This window comes from Pseudophryne corroboree (genome assembly GCF_028390025.1).
Source record: "Pseudophryne corroboree isolate aPseCor3 chromosome 3 unlocalized genomic scaffold, aPseCor3.hap2 SUPER_3_unloc_14, whole genome shotgun sequence".
Classification (NCBI taxonomy): domain Eukaryota; kingdom Metazoa; phylum Chordata; class Amphibia; order Anura; family Myobatrachidae; genus Pseudophryne; species Pseudophryne corroboree.
In genome coordinates this window covers 917,369-933,063 of record NW_026967502.1, presented here as the reverse complement: position 1 = coordinate 933,063, position 15,695 = coordinate 917,369, and the positions used below count along the sequence as shown (strand labels likewise).

At 43.0% G+C, this 15,695-nt stretch overlaps 1 protein-coding gene across 1 annotated transcript in view; it reads left to right on the top strand.

Moving 5' to 3' along the window:
* The first annotated feature begins 3,151 nt into the window (after positions 1–3,151).
* LOC134983406 (oocyte zinc finger protein XlCOF7.1-like) overlaps positions 3,152–15,695 on the top strand; it is a 133,601-nt gene continuing 121,057 nt past the window's right edge. The window contains exons 1-2 of the mRNA XM_063949097.1: positions 3,152–3,183; positions 7,845–8,809. Of these exons, the coding sequence (XP_063805167.1) occupies positions 3,152–3,183; positions 7,845–8,809 (997 nt within the window). The remainder of the gene's footprint in view (positions 3,184–7,844; positions 8,810–15,695) is intronic.

Below are 15,695 nucleotides of genomic sequence, written 5' to 3'. Positions count from 1 at the left end.
GACAGTAAGAAGGCCCCTCTCACCTTTCCAGCATCTAAGGAATTAAATGCTATATTTGAAAAGGCCTGGGAAAATCCGGAGAAAAAATTCCAGATCCCTAAGAGGGTCTTGGTTGCTTTTTCCTTTTCCAAAGGATGATAGAAAGAAGTAGAGTCTCCACCTATAGTGGACGCCTCTATTTCCAGGATGTCAAAACAAGTGGTTTTACCAGGATGTCAAAACAAGTGGTTTTACCAGTCCCAGGATCTACCGCATTGAAGGACCCGGCTGATCGCAAGGTGGATGCTACTCTCAAATCCATATATACGGCTTCAGGGGCTATACTGCAGCCTACTATTGCCTGTGCATGGATTTCTAAAGCTATAGCCAGGTGGTCAATCACTCTTCAGGAGGACTTGACTACGATGGATAAAGGTGACGTTGATTTATTCTTGCGTAACATTCAGGATTCTGTAGGGTTCCTGGTAGATTCCATGAAGGACCTGGGTTCCATGGCTGTGGGGATCTCCTCCATGTCCGTCTCTGCTCGGAACACGGAATCCAGGAAAGGTCTCGAGGGCCTACCCTACACTGGTCAGGCTCTATTTGGTGAGGTGCTGGATGCGTGGATTGCCACAGCTACCACGGGTAAGTTTCCTTTTCTCCCCTCAGCTACACCGGCTACGAAGAAGCCTTTTACACCACCTAAATCACAGGCCTAGAAAGAACAAGCCTTTCACCTTCTTCAGAGGTGGTTGTGCTAAAGGAAAAAGCCTGCTACCAAGACCAGAAGCCTGTTTCTGATACCCCCCAAGTCCTCCGCTTGACAGTGGACTGCACAGCCTGGAGGAAGGTCAGGTGGAGGCAAGACTCCGGCATTTTAGCCACATCTGGGTGTCTGGCCTGGACCCTTGGATCCAGGATATAGTGTCCAGGGGGTACAGACTGGAGTTTCAAACTCTCCCACCTCACTGTTTCTTCAAATCAGGCTTACCGGCTTTGCCGGCAGACATCGCAATTCTTCTGGAAGCTATCCGAAAATTGTTATTGTCCGAGGTCATTGTTCCAGTTCGGTCTCATCAGTGGAACAAGGGTTACTATTTGAACCTTTTCGTGGTACCAAAGCCGGATGGTTCGGTACGGCCAATTCTGAACTTAAAGTCTTTGAACCCTTATCTAAGGGAGTTCAAGTTCAAGATGAAGTCTCTGAAAACTGTCATCTCAGTACTGACGGAGGGGATTTCCTGGTGTCCTTGGACATCAAGGATGCGTACCTCCACATTCCCATATGGTTGCTGCATCAGGCTTATCTCAGGTTTGCATTGTTAAACGATCACTATCAGTTTCAACCGAGGGTCTTCACTAAGGTGATGGCAGAGATGATGGTTCTGCTCCGCAAGCAGGGGGTGTACAATTCCATATCTTGACGATCTCCTGATCAAGGCGTCATCCAAGGAGAAGTTGTTAAGATCCATTGCTTTCACGACACATCTGCTCAAGGTGCACGGTTGGATCCTGATCCTTCCAAAGTTTCATCTGGAGCCGACAAGGAGGCTGTCTTTCCTGGGCATGATCCTTGACATGGAGGTGCAGATGTTGTTTCTTCCAGTGGAGAAAGCATGGGTGATTCAAGCAATGGTCTGGGGTGTCTTAAAGCATTCCCTGATATCGGTTCATCAGTGCATCTGCCTTCTGGGGAAGATGGTTGCCTCCTACAAGGCTCTGCAGTACGGAAGGTTTCATGCTCGATCCTTTCAGCTGGATCTCTTGGACCAGTGGTCGGGATCTCACCTACGTATGCACCAGAGGATACGTCTGTCACTAAGAGCCAGGATTTTGCTCCTCTGGTGGCTACAACTACCACACCTTCTGGAAGGCCGAAGGTTCGGGGTTCAGGACAGGATTCTTCTAACCACGAATGCAAGTCTAAGAGGTTGGGGAGCAGTCGCTCAGGGAGAAACTTTCCAAGGCAGGTGGTCGTATCAAGAATCCCTTCTCCCAATAAACATCCTGGAGCTGAGGGCTGTGTACACCGGCCTTCTTCAAGCAGCACATTGTCGAAGTCGAAAATATTATTTTCACATGCATCAAGTACAAACACCACACTTGCTTAAAAGGTACAACAACAAAGGGATTAACCTTTACAGGATATGAGGGGACAGAATAGGTTAGGATGTGGTGTTTGGTATCCAGTTGTACAGTATTTTAAGAGCAATATTCCGGTGGCAGTGTGCAGGAGATAGCACGCTCCTGTGCATACCTATGCGCAGGAAAAGAATATTAATATTACACTGTATTTACTGTACTCGGCGGGAACCCAGTGGAGACCATCTGCAAGTGCACCTGGACCAGGCATCGCCCACCAATTCAAACCGACCTATGACCCCTCCTGTACCGTAAATGACCAGCCCTTTGACCTATGGGTGAAGAGATTACCGTTTCTATTGTATCATGATTTGGACAAATGTATTAAAGCCACGCTGCCTGGCCGGTCATTCACATTCTCTAAAGGTCATCTATCTTGATTGACTGAGGGCCGGGACCAGGTGGCGCTGGCTAAACAAACGTACGTATCATTGATTGTAGCCTCTTTCTCTTATTGGGATTGTATTACCGTTGTAACCCCCTTTGAGTAAATAACTGTTGGTGGGTCGGATCCCAAAATTTTTAAATACAATTGGTGTCGTGTCCCTTTCCTGCTAAGGTTTAAAGTGTATTTCAGCCACACGTGTAGCTGCATTGTGCTTACAGCGTGTCGGTGTGTGTGTGTACGCAAAGTGCGTACACGGTACGGGCCTGTGTACACTAAGTGGGTAAAAAGTACGTAGGTTAAGGTTTACATCCAGCGGCCGCAGCGGCTCGGATTTTAGTGTAAAAGGTATTGCTTTTTTGTCCTGTAAGTTAACCAGCTTTAACAACATCTTCTACAGGCTCGAACTGTTCAGGTGCAGTCGGACAACGTGACCACAGTGGCCTACATGAACTAACAAGACGGAACGAAGAGCAGGGCTGCAATGTCGCAGTGGCGATGTCAGCAATCTTCATTCCAGGAGTAGACAACTGGGAAGCAGACTTCCTCAGCGGACACGATCTCCATCCAGGAGAGTGGGGCCTCCACCCGGAGGTGTTTGAGGAGGTAACCGGTTGGTTGGTGGTTTCTCACATAGACATGATGACCTCCCGCCTCAACAAGAAGCTGCGGAGGTACTGGTCCAGGTCGAAAGACCCACAAGCAGTGGCAGTGGACGCACTGGTAACACCATGGGTGTTCACGTCAGTGTATGTGTTCCCTCCACTTCCTCTGATCCCAAAGGTCCTTCAGCTGGTAAGAAGAACAAAGGTTCTGGCAATCCTCATTGCTCCGGACTGGCCAAGGAGGGCTTGGTACGCGGATCTGCTGGATCTTCTGCTGGAAGATCCACAGCCCTTACCTCTTTGGGGGGATCTGCTGCAGGTGCCGCTCGCTTATCAAGGCTTACCACGGCTACGTTTGACGGAATGGCGGTTGAGCGCCTGATCTTAGCTCGGAAGGGTATCCCGAGTGAGGTGATTCCTACCCTGATACAGGCTAGGAAGGGGGTAACATGTAAACATTACCATCAAATTTTGAAAAAATATGTGTTGGTGTGAATCCAAGAAATTTCCTGTGGTGGAGTTTTAACTTGGACGTTTTCTCCTTTTCCTGCAAGCAGGTGTGGATATGGGCCTGAGATTGGGCTCCATCAAGGTTCAGATCTCAGCTTTATCCATTTTCTTCCAAAAGCAATTGGCTGTCCTCCCTGAGGTTCAGACCTTTTTGAAAGGGGTTCTGCACATCCAGCCTCCCTTTGTGGCACCAATGGCACCCTGGGATCTTGGTGTGGTATTACAGTTCCTGCAGTCGGATTGGTTTGAGCCTCTACAGGAGGCTGAAATCAAGTTTCTCACGTGGAAGGCGGTCACTTTGTTGGCCTTAGCTTCTGCTCAACGCGTGTTGGAATTGGGGGCTTTGTCCTGTAAAAGTCCCTATCTGATCTCCCATGAAGATAGGGCGGAACTCAGGACTCGTACGCAGTTCCTGCCTAAGGTTGTATCAGCTTTTCATATCAACCAACCTATTGTGGTGCCAGTGGCTACTGACACCTCAATTGCTTCAAAGGCCTTGGATGTTGTGAGGGCTTTGAAGATTTATGTGAAGAGGACGGCTCATCATAGGAAAACTGACTCTGTCCTCTATGATCCCAAGAAAATTGGGTGTCCTGCTTCTAAGCAGTCAATTTCACGCTGGATCAGGTTCACCATCCAGAATGCATATTCTACGGCAGGATTGCCGTGTCCACAATCTGTAAAGGTCTACTCTACTCGGAAAGTGGGCTCTTCCTGGGAGGCTGCCCGGGGTGTCTCGGCTATACAGCTTTGCTGAGCAGCTATTTGGTTAGGGTCGAACATGTTTGCTAAGTTTTACAAGTTCGATACCTTGCCCTCTGATGACCTCAAGTTTGGTCAAGCAGTTTTGCAGGAGTCTCCGTGCTCTCCCTCCCATTCTGGGAGCTTTGGTACATCCCCATGGTACTAATATGGACCCCAGCATCCTCTAGGACGTAAGAGAAAATAGGATTTTAATTACCTACCGGTAAATCCTTTTCTTGTAGTCCGTAGAGGATGCTGGGCGCGCGCCCAGCGCTTCATTTTCCTGCATTGGTTTTATAGTTCAGTTCTGCCTGGTTCCTAGGTAAGTTCTGCGTTATTTACTGTTTCAGCTGTTGCTGAGATTTCCGGCATGTTGGCCGGATTTGCCTGTTGTGTGAGCTGGTATGAAACTCGCCACTATCTGTGTATTTCCTTCTCTCGAAGTATGTATTCTCCTCTGGCACAGTTTCTGGACTGAGTCTGCTAGGGGGCATAAAGGGAGGAGCCAGTCCACACTATTAAACTCTTAAAGTGCCAATGGCTCCTGGTGGACCCTATTGTCAAAGAACAAGGGTGTGAGACCATGGTGTGGTGCACTAAAGAAAAAGAACAATGTGCAGCCAGGTATATGCAATACCAAATAAAACCTCCACCACAAACGTGTTAAAAAAAAAACCAAAATAGGTATGACTTATCCGGCGCTGTTGTTTTAAATGATGATTTGTGAGTACAATTCTGGCCTGGCTTTCTCTTAAGACAATGTCAAATGACACAGACGATATATGGAAAGGAAAGAAGTTATATAGTGAAGTAGAAATTTAAACACTACCTGGTGGACCTGTCTATACCCCATGGTACTAATATGAACCCCAGCATACTCTACGGACTACGAGAAAAGGATTTACCGATAGGTAATTAAAATCCTTTTTTTATCAAACTAAAGGTCCATACACACTTAATGATAAAATGAGCGACGTCGCTTATTTTATCGTCAAGTGTGTATGCCGCCAGTGACAACCAATGCGCGGCCCCGCGGGTCGGCAACGATCGTCGCTGTCGGTAGGGCATGCATGAAGGATGTGGACTGTCGTCCACGACCTTCATGCAGGGCTGGCGGGGGCGTGACGTCACTGAGCGATATGAGCGGTCATATCGCTCAGTGCGTACAGGCGGCCGCCGACCGGCCGGCCCGGGAGGGGGAAATGTTAGACGATGTCGCTCACAGAGCGACATCGTCTAATGTGTATGGGCCTTTAGATACTATGTTACTATGTAATACAGAAGGAAACTATAGGTCAGTTAGACAATACAGTAAGAAACTATAGGTCAGTAAGACAATACAGTAAGAAACTATAGGTCAGTAAGACAATACAGTAAGAAACTATAGGTCAGTAACACAATACAGTAAGAAACTATAGGTCAGTAAGACAATACAGTAGGAAACTATAGGTCAGTACAACAATACAGTAGGAAACCATAGGTCAGTAAGACAATACAGTAAGAAACTATAGGTCAGTAAGACAATACAGTAGGAAACTATAGGTCAGTAAAACAATACAGTAAGAAACTATAGGTCAGTAAGACAATACAGTAAGAAACTAAAGGTCAGTATGACAATACAGTAGGAAACTATAGGTCAGTAAGACAATACAGTTAGAAACTATAGGTCAGTAAAACAATACAGTAGGAAACATCTAAAAAGGCTTTTTAAATGAGTTCCTCCTAACACCGCACAACTGCTCAGTGCGCAGACATTCGTGAGCAAAATAAAAAACCTATGGAGAATTATCACCAATAACTTTTTGCGGGTAATTGGATAGGGAGTTTTTGCAATGAACTGAATCCCCCCCCATAAAATGTTTATACATACAGTATGATGTTACATTGAGATTACCGCTGGAGGAAAATCTGCCACAATATAATTCAATGTGTAATTTATCCCATCCTCGTATGGGTGTAATATATTAATATATTCTTACTGAACAGGATTACCAGCACTGAATCAGTTATCACCCAATATAATATACATGCCAATGTTTAACTACAAATACACTTGTTTTTTTATTACTTTAATCACCTTTATACATTTACCTTTGTGTTTAATATATCACTGATTTAACTTACATACTTTACTTACTAAAGGTTATATATTATTTATTAGTGCACAAACAGGACAGCACTGTCTCTTCTTTGCTGTTTTATTATTGCAAAACCCATGTCACCTCTGGTAATCCCACATGAGTGTCCATGTCACCTCTAGTAATCCCACATGAGCGTCCATGTCACCTCTGGTAATCCCACATGAGTGTCCATGTCACCTCTAGTAATCCCACATGATCGTCCATGTCACCTCTAGTAATCCCACATGATCGTCCATGTCACCTCTAGTAATCCCACATGAACGTCCATGTCACCTCTAGTAATCCCACATGAACATCCATGTCACCTCTAGTAATCCCACACGAGCGTCCATGTCACCTCTAGTAATCCCACACGAGCGTCCATGTCACCTCTAGTAATCCCACACGAGCGTCCATGTCACCTCTAGTAATCCCACATGAGCATCCATGTCACCTCTAGTAATCCCACATGAGCATCCATGTCACCTCTAGTAATCCCACATGAGCGTCCATGTCACCTCTAGTAATCCCACATGAGCGTCCATGTCACATCTAGTAATCCCACATGAGCGTCTGTGTCACCACTAGTAATCCCACATGAGCGTCCGTGTCACCTCTAGTAAACCACATGAGCGTCCATGTCATCTCTAGTAAACCACATGAGCGTCCATGTCACCTCTAGTAATCCCACATGAGCGTCCATGTCACCTCTTGTAATCCCACAGGAGCATCCTTGTCACCTCTAGTAATCCCACATGAGCGCCCGTGTCACCTTTAGTAATCCCACATGAGCACCTGTGTCACCTTTAGTAATCCCACATGAGTGTCCGTGTCACCTCTAGTAACCCCACATGAGTGTCCGTGTCTCCTATAGTAATCCCACATGAGCGTCCGTGTCACCTCTAGTAATCCCACATGAGCGCACATGTCACCTCTAGTAATCCCACATTAGCGTCCGTGTCACCTCTAGTAATCCCACGTGAGTGTCCGTTTCACCTCTAGTAATCCCACATGAACGTTCAGTGTTGATCAACCTCCAGTTTAAGCATCCTATCTTTTTTGTTTTTTTAATAAACATAAAAGCAATGATTACAGGTAAAAAAAACCTCAGTTATAGAATTATATATTGTATCCTGTAACACCCTGGGTCTTGTCTACTCATTTTATATATTAATGTATTTTATTTCCAGCAGATGGACACACAAGCAGGAATATCTCAGAAGGACATCTAATGTTATCCCCGGATTGTGACATAAAAGATAATGACAGTAGACCGGATTCTCCAGGAGATAATCCCATTACCCCAATTATACATCCAACTTTATCAGCTGATCCCTCTGACCCTGGGAAATGTTCTCCTGATCACTCTGATATTGGTGCATCTGTTACAGCTCTGACAGTAGATACAGTGTTTCCCTGTTCTATAGATATCAAATGTTTTACACAGAACATAAACCTTATTACTCATCAGCCAGCTAAGGCAGGTGAGAGGCCATTTCCATGTTCTGAGTGTGGGAAATGTTTTACATATAAATCAAATCTTGTTACACATCAGAGAAGTCACACAGGTGAGAAGCCATTTCCATGTTCTGAGTGTGGGAAATGTTTTGCACACAAATCAGCTCTTGTTATACATCAGAGAAGTCACACAGGTGAGAAGCCATATTCTTGTTCTGAGTGTAGGAAATGTTTTGCAACAAAATCATTTCTTGTTACACATCAGAGGAGTCACACAGGTGAGAAGCCGTATTCCTGTTCTGAGTGTGGGAAATGTTTTGCACAGCGATCACAATTTGTTACTCATCAGCATGCTCACACAGGTGAGAGGCCATTTTTCTGTTCTGAGTGTGGGAAATGTTTTTCATCGAAATCGCATCTTGTTAGTCATCAGAGAAGTCACACAGGTGAGAGGCCATTTTCCTGTTCTGAGTGTGGGAAATGTTTCGCACATAAATCAGCTCTTGTTACACATCAGAGAAGTCACACAGGTGAGAAGCCATTTTCCTGCCCTGAGTGTGGGAAATGTTTTGCACGGAGATCACATTTTGCTACTCATCAGCATGCTCACACAGGTGAGAGGCCATTTTCCTGTTCTGAGTGTGGGAAATGTTTTGCACATAAATCAGCTCTTGTTACACATCAGAGAAGTCACACAGGTGAGAAGCCATTTCCATGTTCTGAGTGTGGGAAATGTTTTTCATCGAAATCACATCTTGTTACACATCAGAGAAGTCACACAGGTGAGAAGCCGTATTCCTATTCTGAGTGTGGGAAATGTTTTTCACAGAAATCAAATCTTGTTACACATCACCGATTTCACAGGTGAGAAGCCATTTTCATGCCGTGAGAGAAATAAATCCGCTCTTGTTGAACATATTAGACATTACCCAAGTACGGAACTATTTAAATCTTCTGGAGTATAATTATCACTGTCATGCAATGTTCCTCAAGGTTGAATCCTATCTCCTAAGCTTTATAAATTATAAATGCTACCACTGGGTGATCTAATCAGACATCATGGCCTGGTCTACCACTGCTATGCAGATTACCTGCTTTTTGCTCCATGTACTAAGAACCTAATACCAATCCTAAATGGTTGTCTAGCTGAGCTCCTGGAGTGGATGATGCCAGTTGGCTGTGACTCAGTCTTTGTGAAACATAATAGAAGCTCACCAACAAAGGACAAGACTACAGCTTTACCAACCATCTAGATTTATGCTTTGAGGTTCAGAATTGCAAACACTGAACATGTGCTGAATCTTTGTGTTGTCCTGGTATGTGGCTGACACAGACATCAGGTATCCGCCACATACAAATCCTCATTCTTCCATCTGTGGACTATAGCCAGAATCAAGCACTTGATTCCCTCAGAAGTTCATAGACTACTGCAATGCCATCTACCTGGGTCACCCAGCAAAAGAATTACAGAGCTTGCAGCTAGTACACAATGCAGCAGCCAAGCTGTTACCTAACCCGTTCCTGCCTCATAACACCCATTCTCTACTCCCTTCACTGGCTGCCTGTAAGATGACAAATCTATTTCATAATTGGCTAACTGACCTTCCCAGCCCAACATTACATGGTCCAAGGTACTAGAAGCAGCTTCTGCCTCCTTACTGCCCTGCTTGCTTGCTTCTACAGATGAAGGACTGTTACCAGCAGTACCAAGAGTCTCCTGTCATTCATTTATGGGTTGAATGTTTAGTTATGCAGCCCTGACCATGGAACTCACTGCCTTGCACAGTCCAAGAGGCCTCCACTCTAGAGACCTTCACAAGCAGACTGATGACTGTTACTCACGCTTTTCATTAATGTACCTCTATTTACTTCCTAAATAATACATCCCAAATGCTTAGGTCTTTTTTCTGCTGTTTATTTTGTATCTTGTGCTTTGTGTAAATGTGAATGTCTAATGCCAGCTTACACAATCTGTATTGCTGCACGACAATATGGCGGCCATTGGAACGTGTTTTCACTTCTAGTTTGCATAACTTGTTGCTGACACTCATCTTGATCAGGAGTGCTGAGTGTTTTCTGATACAAGATCCTGTCCATATATACCCTGTACATTACCATGTGCATTAGAGTCACCCGGGTTCCATCTGCGGTGGTTTGTTGTATGTTACATCTATATGGTGCGGATACTCCTCTGTATGATTTCATAATAAAAGCTTTTGTTTGCATCTAATTGTTACATTAAAGCTTTTATTTTTATTCTGTTTTATATTCCCGTCTAAGTAATTACGCCATAATGTCTAATCTCGGAGTGGACCCCAGAAGATGTAAAGAACCCGTGTAAGTTTTCCATCATTCTGTTCCATGTAAGCATACAGGTAAGTGATGGCACGGTGGTCACTGACCGTCACATTCCGGTGGTATAATGGAAGTGGGACTGTCTGGGTTTATTCTAGTCTACTGCAGAAATAAAATAAATCAGCCTTTATCCTGCTTAAAAAAATAAAGCCCATAAATCAAGCTTGGTCGGACAAGACAGAAGCCACATTAATGGTGGCACATCATATAGGCTGAGGACCCATACTTCTGGGATATACGGCATAACTCCCTCTTTGCCCACAAAAACCTTCCCTTCACCAATCACAATGTCCACCATTGCCCCTTCAGAAGGGACACAACTTTCCTTAGCTTGTTCCACCTCCTCCTTCACAGAGCCCAGGACCACCTCCATGACCATTTCATGTTTATCTGGACGCCAGGCATCTGGGAGGTTTATGGCCTGAGATGACCACAGATACAATAAATATTAAGAGATATTGAAGATTTCTAATGATAAATTAGCTCCTCTGTATAGAAACTATATTATAAACATCATACATAAACAACCAATTCTCAGTACGTTCAAATATTTAAGATTTGTCAATAACCATAAAAAATGTATTATTTTAATAAAAATTGATCATCTCTATTAAGATTGGTTGAATGACCTATCAATCAAAAGATATAACCAATGAAGATTAGAGGCAGGCTATTTAACTCCCTTCCGCCCGCTACTCCCTATGATTAAGCTGTAATGCGAAACGATCGTTAGGCAGGACGGGTCACGTTTAGAACGTGTCCGTCTCTTTGTTAGCTTTACCACTGTTAATATGGATATTTAAGCCTTACAAAGTTAATATATGTTTGTGCGTGTGGTCTTCCATATTACATTGCTGGATTGATTATATTAGCCAATTTAAGTGTGACGTGCTTGCTAGCAGCACGGGCACACTACTAACGGCTGAACTGCAGACGTATTAACATCGCTGATAGACACCTGAGAGCAGGATCTATCGAGCGTTTGTCTGCAATTACACAGTACACTTAGTCCAGTAACCCTCTGACCGCGTCAATCGGGAGATCCCCATCACGGTCAGCTGCAACTGGTTTGACCGTGTGTATCGGAAAATGCCGACAGCGGTCTCCAGGATTACTATTACATAACTCTTGTTACCTGCATATACTTTAGTTACAGTGGGGAGATGCTTGCTGCAGCTTAATGTAATACTGGGCGCTGGGACACACTGAAAATGCCCTGAGATGCCGGTCATTATTAATTAAACATCCAATATTTAATCATATACCCAGCCCACAAGACAAGTGAACAACATAGGGTTAATCTTTATGTACCCCTTATATAAAACATTGATATGCAATTATGATTACTGATGGGAACATAAAATGATATACGTATAAAGGACTATCATGTACAATAATTACATCATTATTTATGAAGAAATCTATTCAGCAGAATATTATCAATACTTTCTATTTGTGTGTGTTTCCATATATTCATTAACATGATATTGTAATGTGGAATACTGACAGATAGATTTGTGCTTATGTGGAAGGTATAGTAAAAATAAGACCTTCACAGTGAAATTGATACAAATACCATCTCTGTCATAAGCAGCTACAATATTGTAACAGTTGTAGCAACATTCAATGTAACCACAGAATAAAGTACATCAATACAGTGGTTCAGCTTTTTAATATCACATTAAGTCTGCACAATTAATAATTTTTATTAATTTTTCCATTTTTTAATTTTCATTAAATTTATTAATAATTTTTTTCATTATTATTTTTTCACTTGCACATATTTCATAAGCTTTAACATATACCAATAAAAGTTATATTTTAATCAATTTGTGGTCCTCTCCCCTAAGGGGCGTGGGCTTTTAGGATATACTAGTGTATTCGTTTTGAGTGTGCCCTTATACGGAATACTTTTTTCTCTCTAGTTTATTTCTGCCAAATCTTATTCCAGGAGCACCTCCCCCGATTCATAATATTGTAACATTTATAGCTGAATGACAAGCGGGGTATTATTGAATACACACAATTGATATATAAATAAATGTATTTAGTCTGTGCGACCCTTCCCTTTCGTTCTTAGAGAGCAACAAGGCTGCAAGGAGACTTGGAGCACTCATCCCTCTGCCGGCGTTCTGGCAGTAGGGATGAAGCTGTTGGTACAGTATATACTGTAAACAGCCAGTATCCCGTCCGGTGGGATTGTGTATGTAATCAAAATGCACAGTGGGGGTGATTCAGACCTGATGGCTGCTGGGCATACCGCAATGCTCACACACGTCGCCATACAACAATAGGCATTGGGGACAGTCTGGTTCCAAAACTACGATTGCACGGGCGATTGACAGGAAGAGGCCGTTTGTGGGTGAAAACTGATCATTTACTGGGAGTGTCTGGAAAAACGCATTTGGACACGAGTTATTAGGGAGGGTGTTTGATGTCAGCTCGCTCCCCACTCAGCCTGATCTCATCGCATAGTAGGAGAAAGTCCTGGGCTGCGCACAGACTGCACATACTGGATTCTCACAGCTCTGCATACACATGCATGTGCACGCTTGCAAGGGTGAATATGTGAATGGAGCAGTACAATCAGGTCTGAATTACCCCCAATGTACTGTACTGTACTGTATAGGACTATGAGATCTTTTGAGCTGGGACCTCCTATCTGTTGTGCTTTTCCATCTGTTAAATGTCTACAGTATTTACCATGATCTGTACTTGTACTGTGGTGTTTTATTCCTTTGATAATTTGTTTATGACCTGTTGAAGCTAAACTCTTGTACAGTACTTTATATTTTGAAGACCAGCAATACAGTATAATACTGTACCCACAGTATACCATAGTAATTGTATAGTATTGGAATGTGACTAATGTTTTCTTTTCTTCAATATAGTGCCAGTGATTTATGGGGGCCCTAGACAGGGGCATGAATGGTGGGCTGGCCCAGAAATGGGCAGGCAGCAGCCCACCTATACAAGAGGTAAACTATAGCAATGCTTAAATTACTTCAACAGCATACAGTAGTGTTCTATTTACTGTACTGACAATACAGTACTGTACATTGTAAATAACAAGATTATCTAATATAGAGTACAGTACTGTATTGCCATTACTACACTGTAAAGTATTCAGTATTTGTTTTGTAATACTGTCCTTTTTTTCCCACAGAACAGTTGCAGCGCGCCATACAGACACTGCGGGTGGTGGTGCACCTTTTAGTGGACCTTTTTTTTTATTTTTTTTTAAGATTAATTTCATTTTTGTTTATTAAATATTTTTTGTTGTATTGTACTCCATTGTATAGAATCTTTTTCTACTGTATAAACTAGGCATACTGTACACCATACAATAATCTGTCAGATAATTTGCCAGATCTGGCTGTCTGGAATGAAATTCTGGTTATGGATGAGAGCCTGGATAAAGCCAATTAGAAGCCATAGACTCATGCCCAGTAACAGGGGGATAAAATGGGGGACACTTCTACCATGCCCTGAAATGCCCAAGGATTCTGCCCCTCAGCAAGCTTGTGCAGTGCATACAGTACAACCCCTTCTCTTGAATTCCCATCATACAGTAGTACTAATTTATACAGTACAGTATATGAGAAAGTTGGGAATACAAAAATTGGAAACCACGTCATGTTTATTTTAAGAAACACTTTATTTACGGACAAAATCAGTAGGAACATGTAACATCACACATATTGTAATAAGAAAGCCAACATCACACATACTGTACGGTACTTTAATTAAAAGGTAACATCACAAATACAGTAACAATATCAACTGAAACTTTTTTCTTTTTTTTTGATGGTGTGGGGTAATGTTTTTTTTTTTTTAGGTTTTGCTTTTTTGTATTATTTTTAGTTTTTGTCTTTTGATTTTTAACACGGTCGCATACGGACACCAGAACGGAGAATGGAAACAGACAACAGCAGCCCCTGGATGGATACAGCACAATGGTCTATGTGAGGTCTATGCACATTACGTTACACCGAGCTCGACCGCTTAGCAGCCTGATAAAATGTCCGCCAACCGTGAACCCCCAGCACGTGGCAGCGCTCGGATATGGAGTGAGAGATGGCATAAAATGTACAGGCCAGGGGGTAATGCTGAAGGAGCGTCACAATCCCCTAGTTAAAATACACTGTGATAAGCTAGGTCTATGCACATTACGTTACATAATGGCCGCCGACCGTGAACCCCCAGCACGTAGCAGCGCTCGGATATGGAGTGAGAGATGGCATAAATTGTACAGGCCAGGGGGCAAAGCTGAAGGAGCGTCACAATCCCCTAGTTAACATACACCGGGATAAGCGAGGTCTATGCACAGGGACATTACAGTAAGGATATTCATGTAAGTATATATATATAATTGTTAACAGTAAATGAAAGAATTACAGATCAAATGCTGTATGAAGAAACTATGTCAATGAGCTGGAACACGTGAGGCTAGCAGAAGTTTTCACTGCAGAAACAGAGAGCAAATTATCAGGAGATTTCTCAAAGGTCGGAGACGATCCACACAGCAAGTCTGATTACGAGGAAACAGCTTTGCAAAGTGGGTAGCGGGCGGTGACTGAGACGCTTTTTTATTCACATTCAAACAAAAGGAATTCTTCCCGCTGAAAGTATGCTCAGTGATTGGTGCCAATATAGGCACATTCCTCCCTACACCAATCACAGAGCATGCTTTCAGCGGGAAGAATTCCTTTTGTTTGAATGTGATCAGACTTGCTGTGTGATCGGTAATTCTTTCATTTACTGTTAATTATATATATATATATATACTTACATGAATATCCTTACTGTAATGTCCCTGTGCATAGACCTCGCTTATCCCGGTGTATGTTAACTAGGGGATTGTGACGCTCCTTCAGCATTACCCCCTGGCCTGTACAATTTATGCCATCTCTCACTCCATATCCGAGCGCTGCCAAGTGCTGGGGGTTCACGGTCGGCGGACATTTTTAATATGCATAGAACTCGCTTATCACCATAGGCCCCTGTGTTTTTTAACTACCATATTGAGATGCACATTTCTAGGCCTACAGTATTTAATATACAGTAAGCAGCATTGTTGTTAGGCAATAATTAAATTTACATACAGTACTGACATGTACTGTATGTAATGCTTGTACATCATGTCAGTCGACCCTTATGCTGTACACTACTGTAAGTCTCACAGGGCCCATGCACTTCCAAAGAGGGTTATTTACTGTATCTGTTTTATACAGGAAACTAATTGCAGTCCATAACACTGATGTGGTATTTTCAGTACTGCACAGTATACAGTACTAACATTTGAACATCAGGTACAATATAGTAAACATGTACAGTATTCACTTTTATCATAACACTCGTACAAGTTTTCAGATGTGTAAAGACTACAGTATT